The sequence below is a fragment of the Oncorhynchus mykiss genome, chromosome 9 (assembly GCF_013265735.2).
Source record: "Oncorhynchus mykiss isolate Arlee chromosome 9, USDA_OmykA_1.1, whole genome shotgun sequence".
Classification (NCBI taxonomy): domain Eukaryota; kingdom Metazoa; phylum Chordata; class Actinopteri; order Salmoniformes; family Salmonidae; genus Oncorhynchus; species Oncorhynchus mykiss.
In genome coordinates this window covers 43232818-43241521 of record NC_048573.1, presented here as the reverse complement: position 1 = coordinate 43241521, position 8704 = coordinate 43232818, and the positions used below count along the sequence as shown (strand labels likewise).

The 8704-nt window shown below is 42.1% G+C and overlaps 1 protein-coding gene across 2 annotated transcripts; it reads left to right on the top strand.

The window, feature by feature from the left end:
- Positions 1-301: 301 nt before the first annotated feature.
- Positions 302-8392, top strand: LOC110532154 (ERBB receptor feedback inhibitor 1). 2 transcript variants are annotated; one of them, XM_021615804.2, is made up of 4 exons: positions 302-650; positions 3447-3651; positions 4229-4317; positions 5495-8392. In XM_021615804.2, the coding sequence occupies exons 2-4, from the start codon at positions 3554-3556 to the stop codon at positions 6643-6645; spliced, it is 1338 nt and encodes a 445-aa protein (XP_021471479.2). In that variant the 5' UTR covers positions 302-650; positions 3447-3553; the 3' UTR covers positions 6646-8392. The 2 variants fall into 2 exon arrangements, with proteins under 2 accessions (XP_021471479.2, XP_021471478.2); XM_021615803.2 differs by lacking the exon at positions 302-650 and adding an exon at positions 1768-3057.
- The last annotated feature ends 312 nt before the right edge of the window (positions 8393-8704 follow it).

The window sequence follows — 8704 nt, the reverse complement described above, 5'->3', positions numbered from 1 at the left end:
GATAGTATCTACAGTCATCAACACCTCGTCCCCCACTGACAGAAATAAATGTTAATATAAATTGGTATAATCGAAAACGACTTATTAAACTGTAGCCTTAATAACTCTGGAAGTGTTTAACACGTCAGTGTTATTAACATGTAATGTCCAGTTGACCAGTATTTACTGTAGTGTCCTCACCAGATAATCGAACCCCTCCTGTTGGGTTTAAATGTTTGTTCCAAGAATCCCCGCCCTCCTTTGCTATGCTGGTGTCAGAAGTGTCCAATTGGTGTCAGAAGTCGGACAGGTTACTATGTCAGACTATTCTGGGTGGTAGCCTGTCTTTACACCTCTGAACAGTGCTGTATTGGAGAGATATCAAAGAGAGAGGATAGATACAAGTAGCTGGAAATAAGAACTGGTCATTTTAAGATTAAGAGCAAGGCGCGGGTGGAGCAAATGTTCAAGCGTTGACCCATGCTTATAAAAGATAGGGAAACCGCGTTGCTGTGAGCGAATTAATTCCCAGAGCGAATGTTGTCGGAAAAGATATAGCACGTGCAAGTTTTGTTGTCGTCAGCAGTCGGCCAATAACTGGATAGACCTGCTAGAAATCGAAGGAGCTACTATACTACGATACCTCCACTACACAACAGCCTACTTTGATGGTAAGTAGCCTAATAAATTAATTTACAATGACAGTATAGTAGCAATATTACAATCAAATAGGCTGTTTTAACATAGTAGGCTACTATGTTAAAGCCTGCTGCGACTGAAATGAAAGTATTGTGTCAATAACAGACACTAGCCTATTTGTGAATGAGAAGATTATTAGATCAACAGGCTTTTTATTTCTTTTATATCTTAATACTATTTTCGGAAATGAGCGATTAAGCATTTACTTGTAGCCTACTGTGTCGCCTACCATGTGTATCCTGTGCATATGACAAATAAACTTGACTTGAACACAGTAATTGAATAATGTTGAGGGCCTCTATTTGGGAAATTATTCGCACCTGAGTCACCGGTCAGCTGGGAGAGTCTGCCGGACAGGGTGTGTTATTCTGTTCATGCTTCTTTGCCTGTTGCACAGGTAGAGCAGGTATAGTTTCCCGGTTTGGGAACATTTGACAGTGACAAAATAAATTTTATTTCATCACAGTATACGTTTGACAGAAATGCATAATAAGAATGTTGCTATTGACCTGTAATACGCCATGATAATAACAAGCCTATTATATAAGGCTAGGCCAAATATAACATATTCTGGTCATGTTTAAATATATATATTTTTGTCTTTATTACCTTGATTTTTCTTTGCTTTGCTCTCTTGCCACTTTATAAAACAAATCACAATATTGTAGGCCTAATTGCAATATGGGCTCTATGAAAATAGAAAATAGTATGAGTATTCTGATCAAATTGAGATAGGTGGTGTTATTGGTATTCAGGGCTTAAAACTAAGGACTATCAGAAGTGAGTTGCTCCATCTTAAAATATAGTTTATATTGGTGTAATATTGCACAAGTTATCACCGTTCTTCACTTTTCTCTTTGCTGCCAACCTTAATTTGGGCAATAGTCCACAAATGGCTGAATGCCAGAGAAGCTAGATATGTGATGAATAGCATCATTTACACCTGTTTCAATGGGTAAAAGTTAGAGGCTTATCAATGGTGTAATGTTTACAACCCCCCCCCCCCCCCTTATCCTACTGCCCCTGATAAATGATAAACACATATCTCTTCTAATGGGCTTAGTGCTGACTGTGTTTTAGGCTAGTTTCCCCTTCCTCAAACGGATCTCTAGATGCCAATGGCGGGTCATAATCTCACCAGGAATCTCTCTCTCTCACACACCTCTGCCATCCCTGGATGTCTCCATGGCATGTCTCTGGCCTGACCTCATGGGAGAGTTCGCTGGGATTTGCAGGCCTCTCTCCGCACAGCCAAAACACAAAGAGCCATTCATGGCCCAGAGTGGCCTCATTCATGACCACTGAGTTATTTGCCGGTAGAATTCCTTATTGTTTGGTTTCTTGCATCTCTGAGCTCTCTCATGACATAAATTACGCAGAAGGTTGTTTCTTGTACTTGAAGGTAGATAAATGTTATGTCTTGTCTAGAGAGCGTTCCATGGATGGTATATGCATAAGCTTCCCACACCACACGTCAACCAACTTTTCACCATTACAATTATAGTTCAAATCCCCTTTTGTCCCATATCTTGTTTGCATAAAGAGCAGCTTTTCGCAAGACCATGACCCGTTTGTGGCGCAAGGAAAGGGCCCAGGTTGTTGTGTAGCATTGTGGTGACACTTTGTCCAGTCTTTCTCCCCAGTGGACTTGTCATTATCGATATTGTTGTTGTCAGCTGTCAGTGTTTTGAATTTGGAATTGAACCTTTTTTCCTGGGTGGTATGAAGACTATGTTCAAAGAAAAAAGTTGACAAGAACACCTGGCTGTACAGCTCTGAAAAAAACATGTTGATCTCTGTGGTATCAGACATTCACTTTTTTCATATGACATATGGAAAGTACTTGAACTGTTTGCCAGTGGCGCTCTCCTCCTGACCAAGTAGGTATTTACTGTGTGTGTGTACGTGTGAGTGCACGCTTGTATGCAAATGTGTGAGAAACTTTGCGCACATTCAGCTACACACACGCACACACAGTAAAGCGTGTGTGTGAGTGTTGGCGCACTGTCACACTGGGAGTGTTTGTCATTCCAGCGTCACAGGAGCTTGTTGCACAATGGCCTCTGTTGAAAGGGCTCTGTTGTGGCCCCTTGGTGTGGGCCTACGCTGCAGCACTGCAATAGGAATGACTACAGAGTACAGAGTGCAGAGCACAGCCTCACAGGCCTGGGAGGGGAAGAAGGAGTGGAGAAAGTGCTTAGGCCTGCCCACTGTTGACCCAGAGGTTGTGCAATGCAACTCCATGCCTCAGTCAGACTCAGTCAGGCTCTTTGAGCTGGATCTACAAAGGAGAGACACACATGAGAGGCTTAGCTCAGTAAAGCAAGGCAAAGCAACCACTGGTACAAGGAGTATAGTGGTCAGGTTATGGTTAAAGGGGTAAGAGGTTATGATTCAATTATATTGGTAATTTATTTGGTGTTTTCAGAGAAATTACATTTGTCAAATGGAAAGTACATAGTTTAATAATGACTTTGTTGTTGACTGGATTTATTATAACAAGGCCCACTATGTATTTAGTACCAGGTAGCTTACCTGTTGTGTACAAGGCAAAAATACCAGGCAAAAGGAAGCTGAAACCGGCCTGTGAAATAAATGGTTAGCAAAATGGTTAGCAACATAGTTGATGAACACTTGAATGTTTGCTTATTTCTTCTCACTATCTTTCTCTCACCCTCTCTCTTTTCCTCTCTCTCTCTCTGTTTCTTTCCCTCTCTCGTGCCTTTTCTGTCTCTCGTTCGTTCTCTCTCTGTCACACTCTTATTCAGGTATGCCAGCACCTAACAAGGAGACAGGATGACTACTACTGGTTGGCTGGACTGCAGTAAGCAGATGGACAGTGTCTCTGTGAGGACTGGGTGCTCTATGGATCTACATGTACATGTCCGTTAGGAGCAGCCTGCATTCCCCCAGTCTCTGTCACAGCATGGCCCGAAACAAGGCTTACTGGGGACAGCCACATGGCACAAACAGGTGAGTGGGCAACACTTTACATTAAGGTACACTTTAAGGAATTATTAGTAGTTGATAAACATTTTATCATAAAAAAATAGTGTAGTTCAGAAATACTTGAAATACTTCATGTAGTTCCGAAATACTTGATAATCAGTTGTATTTTCATTGTATTCACAGGAATGTCCCTGTATTGATGTTTAATATTGTTATTATTGTTGCAATCATTTTTTATTTAAAAAAAATAATTCATTCAAATTGTGTAATTGATATTGCTATATTGATGCTTGTCAAATATTGACATACATAGTATGGTTATTGCAAAAAGTGAGAATGGGTTCAGTGCAATCATGTTACTGAAGGACGAATCCTAACTCGTGCCCAACTCTCACAAAAATCCTGCATTGACTTCTCTTTGAGTTCATTTGAATTACGTGCGGTTGCCTGAAGTTAGAATTCGGACTCCAGCTTAATGCATACATAATGCATGACATTACAGCCACAATGACAAGTGTAGGACCAGTCTACATACTGTATCTACTATCTACATGGCCAAGTGTTGAATTCAAGCATTCTTCTGTGTGTCATTGTGTTTCAGCCTGTGCTTTAGCCTGGATGCTGACGACGCGATGGAACACAACTTGAGAGAGCATCACCAACACCACACAGTGTCCCAGGGCTTTGACAGTGAGTGAAATACTTTTGCGGCAGACATTTGCAATAGCACTAGCAAAAACAATTCAATTCAACCCATCTGAGGCTGCGTTTACACAGGCATCCCAATTCTGATATTTTTCCACTAATCAGATCAGCTATTTTGCCAATAATTGGGCAAAACATCAGAATTGGGCTGCGTGTGTAAACACACATTTCCCCAGTGTCTTTGTTTACAAAGTACTTCATACTGTGGACATGCCATGTGTCTTATTTAGAAAATGTGACCCTTCCACTTGTGGCAGTGTCTACCTAGGATTGTTTCCGATCCAAAGCTGTTCTGTTGTGTTTTTCGACAAATGGCATTTTAATTTTATTTGCTACTGCGTTAATACTGGATTGTAGATTTGATTGAGCCTAGAGTTGAATTGAGTCTGATCAGACCTAGATTGAAATAGTAGTTTGTTTTCTTGAGCTTTGCCAAGCATAATGACAACAATGGAATAGTCCCAAAAGCGGAAATGTAGGAGGGGTTTGGTTCCATTATGCCAGGTCAGGTAAAAGCTAAATCAAGTTCACCTAAAGTATTTGAAAGTAAATATATACTGCTTGGACCCAGGTCTGCTGTAGTCTACACTGGGCTTGGGGATGGGAGAGAGGGAGGGCTGGGGCAGAGAGAAAGGAAGAAGGCTATCTCTTGCTGTCTGGTCACTGGCTGTCCCTGAGCTCTGTGGCGGAATCAGAATCTGATGTTTTCATTGGAGGATGTTGTTCAGGAAGCTCCCGAAGGTTATGGGAAGCTTCTTAAAGATTGTCACTTGCGTCGCTGATAAATTATTCGTCAACTAATCTGGGTGTTGTTGTGGCTGATGTTTTACAGAGAGCAGAGCTTCCTCTCAGAAAGTGGTCTGTCTGTGGAGGACTCTCCTTCCTTGGGATGGAAATTGATGTATCATTTATGTGTAGTGTGGTTGTGTATTGTTCACTATTGTTGAATACATTTGGCTCAAATCTGTTGTTTTGTGGGAGGAGATAAGAGTGAAGATAATATAATTGTAAGGCTAAAATGTTTCTGTTTTCTATTTTCCATGTTCAATAAATTAATGTTTCTCCTTTGCTCATTCTCTTTTAATTTGACTGTAAATTGTGAGTATTAAAAACATTTCATTCAAGTTATGTTGAATGTTCTCTCTATTTGCTGTCTTTACAGACAAGATGCCCCAGCCCTACCATCTACTGTACTCTAGCAGCCATCCCTTGACCTCTCACTCCACCAGGCCCCGCCCTCCTGAGGGGGACCAGGTGGTCCCCTCCTTCCAGAGACTATCAGTTTATGAGCAGAGTCCGTCCTGCGGCCCCAAGCCCCTGCCCCCTCTCCCTGACCCAGAGGATAACTCCTCAGATGAGGCAGCGGAGAGCGAGGTGGAATTCTTCATCGACGAGAGGCAGCACCTACTTCCCCAGCGCTGCTCCACGAATGCCCTGGCCCTCCACTATGGCGCCACCGGACGACGAAGCTTCAGGGGCTGTGGCCAGGTCAACTATGCCTACCTTGAGGGGCCCCCCGGGGCTAGCGGCTCGGCTAAGGGTGGAGCCCAAAGTGGAACCCAGGAGCAGCAGGCCCAGTTTGGGGGACAGAGAGGGCCAGGGGCCGTGGTGGTAGCAGTGAGGGACATTTCTAGTAAGCAACCAGATCGGCCCCAATGGTCCAAGTTGCGGCGCTCCCACTCGGGCCCTGCAAGCTCCTTCAAGCCCTCTGGCCTGCGCCAGTCGTGCCACCTTCACCACCACCACCATGGCAGCTACAGGGGCAACCCCCAGCTGGACAAGCCTGAAGTTCCTCCCCGCATCCCCATCCCCCCACGCCCCTCCAAGACTGCCAACTGCCACCGTTGGTCTGTCACCGAGGACCAAGACAAGGACAAGCCTCCCAAAGTCCCTCCCAGGAAACCGATAGCGCCCCCTTGTGGCTCCTGTTGCACCCCTAGTCCCAAGAGCCTACCTATATACGTGAATGGGGTGATGCCCCCTACGCAGAGTTTCGCCCCCAACCCCAAATATGTCAGCAAGGGCCTCCAGAGGCCACAACAGCAGCATAGGGAGGGGTCCACTGGGCCCTTGGTGGGCCCACGCTCCCCCTGTATCGTGCCTATCATGGAGGATGGCAGGAAAGCCAGCGCCACGCACTATTTCCTCCTACCCCGGCGGCCATCCTACATGGACAGGTTAGAAAGGTTCTTGAGGGAGAAGGAGGCAGACAGTGTCCAGCAACACTCCCAGCTCAGAGTGGGGTTGCCAGAACAGGCAGAAACCTCCTGTCATCATATAGAGCTTCAGCATTGCGGAAAGCTTGAAGACTGACCCCCCACACACTAATGTGCATCTTTAATTATAGTGGAAATAGGGTGCCATTTCGGGACGAACCCTTAGTCATTCAGTCTAGGGTGCTACCACTAAAACTTTTCCCACCTCACTTGATGCAACAAACAGAATTTTCGCAAAGATAAACCATAGATGCCTGGAGGCTTCAAGTGTCAGATCTGTACTGTCACTGTATTCAAACAGAAAACAGTGTGATGGATTGGTATAAGGTGTTTTTTGTTGTGCTCTGTGAGTAGTGTTTTGTTAAATGGTATGGGTTAACTGAAGACATGCAAGTGAAACATTTGTTGTACGTTATTTTGCTGTTGAAAGACCAATCTGTTGAGGGATTAATTTGAAGGTATCGGTTTACTAGACATGTTTAGTTTTAAACTAATCGATCTAGGTCTAGTTGGTCCTTACTGTTCATGGTTATGTATCAACTAATGTAAAATGTTCTACTCAATGTGGGGAAAGGTCTATTTATAATATTCCAAGTCTAGGGAGTATATACCCACTAATTAGCTGTTCACAAAAAATATGTATAGAAATCGTCCCTTTTCAGCCGGAGTCGTATTAACTAGTCACCAAATGGAAGAAACCCGACCGAAACAGGGAGGGACTACCTGAACTTGTCCAATAAGAAACATTCATTTTCGTTTTCTGTTGGTAAACGCTTTGCTAGTGTGTGCACTGATGAATATGACCCAGTATGACCAGAGTTGGACGTCACAAAGATTTCCCCCCTAGTAGGCATCCTATTGGATTACCTGACACATTTTTACAGTGGATGGCCTTGACTCAGAAATGTTATATTTTTATTCATTTAGCAGATGCTCTTATCCAGAGCAACTTTTACATCTTAAGATAGCTATGTGGGACAACCACTTATCCCAGTAAGTCAATGTTTCCTAAACAAAGTCAGAGATAGTAAGGCCCATTAAAAGGCCCAATGCAGCCATTTTTATACTAAACATTTTACTAAACAACTAAACATTTCACTGTGTCATGGGTTTGGGTTAAAAGGTGGGTAAAAAAAAAAATCCTTTACATTGATGACTTTAAAAATCCAATCAGTTTTTTGAGTTGATTCAATCCAATCAGTTTTTTTTGAGTTGATAAAACACAGGAAAAACACAGAGCCTTTAACAATGAATGGAGATTGGGTCGCTCCTCCATTTCGAACAGCTGGTCTGTTTTCAAGTATTACACAAAGTGGATGTTGTGGATTTTTTGATTCTATAAATAAGTCTCTCTCTCATAATTGTATCTACTTTTTTCATTCAACATTATTTATATTATCACAATTTGGCCAAGTTTAACTCTTGATTTCACCTCACAGTATTTTCTTTGTAAATGTATTTGAAAAGTGCCTATATTAAAGGGAGATAGAATGAGGGTGTGATATTAGTTGTATTGGTTACCCTTCCTTATCCAGTCATTTCCCGCCCAATGATAAGGTAAATACTATGGATTTATATCTGTACTTAAATTGTTATGAGTTGGTAGGGCTACTTAATATGATCAATGCAATTAACATGGAATATAATTCATTATAGTATTTTTTAAGGACTGTATGTATGGTGACTTTGTAGTTTGTACAATTGTGTATTACAGCATACATTTATTTTAAGGGATAGTGCATGAGATTGATAACCATTTAGATTAGCCAATTTCATGACTTCAATTACCAAACTATATTATTTCAAATGGATATGGGGTATTTACATCGTTTTTTTTGGGGGGGGGGGGGGGGGGGCTATGGAGGTGCTGTAAACGAGAGTTGTTACCTTTCATTCTGAAGTTCAGAAAACTGTTTACATGATATGATACTTGTTACATCAACAGACGTTGAAGTTTGTCCCACAGCAGACATGGTTACATTCTGCTTTAAAAAGTGTTGTCATTTCATGGGTAGTTCTCTACAGTATTTAAAAGTGCTTGTGTTGTACAAAAATGTTGAATGATGTATTCTTAATCTATTTAAATAAATACCTTATTTATTAAATGTTTTTTTGTTCGTTTCATTTTCAGGCTATCATATGGTATTCAATACAAT

Bases quoted from the DNA above. Each gene is read 5' to 3' on its own strand.
- LOC110532154 (XM_021615804.2), top strand. From the start codon at position 3,554: ATGTACATGTCCGTTAGGAGCAGCCTGCATTCCCCCAGTCTCTGTCAC. The intron at 3,652-4,228 runs GTGAGTGGGCAA...ATTGTGTTTCAG, and splicing joins CAGCCACATGGCACAAACAG to CCTGTGCTTTAGCCTGGATG. The intron at 4,318-5,494 runs GTGAGTGAAATA...CTGTCTTTACAG, and splicing joins AGTGTCCCAGGGCTTTGACA to ACAAGATGCCCCAGCCCTAC.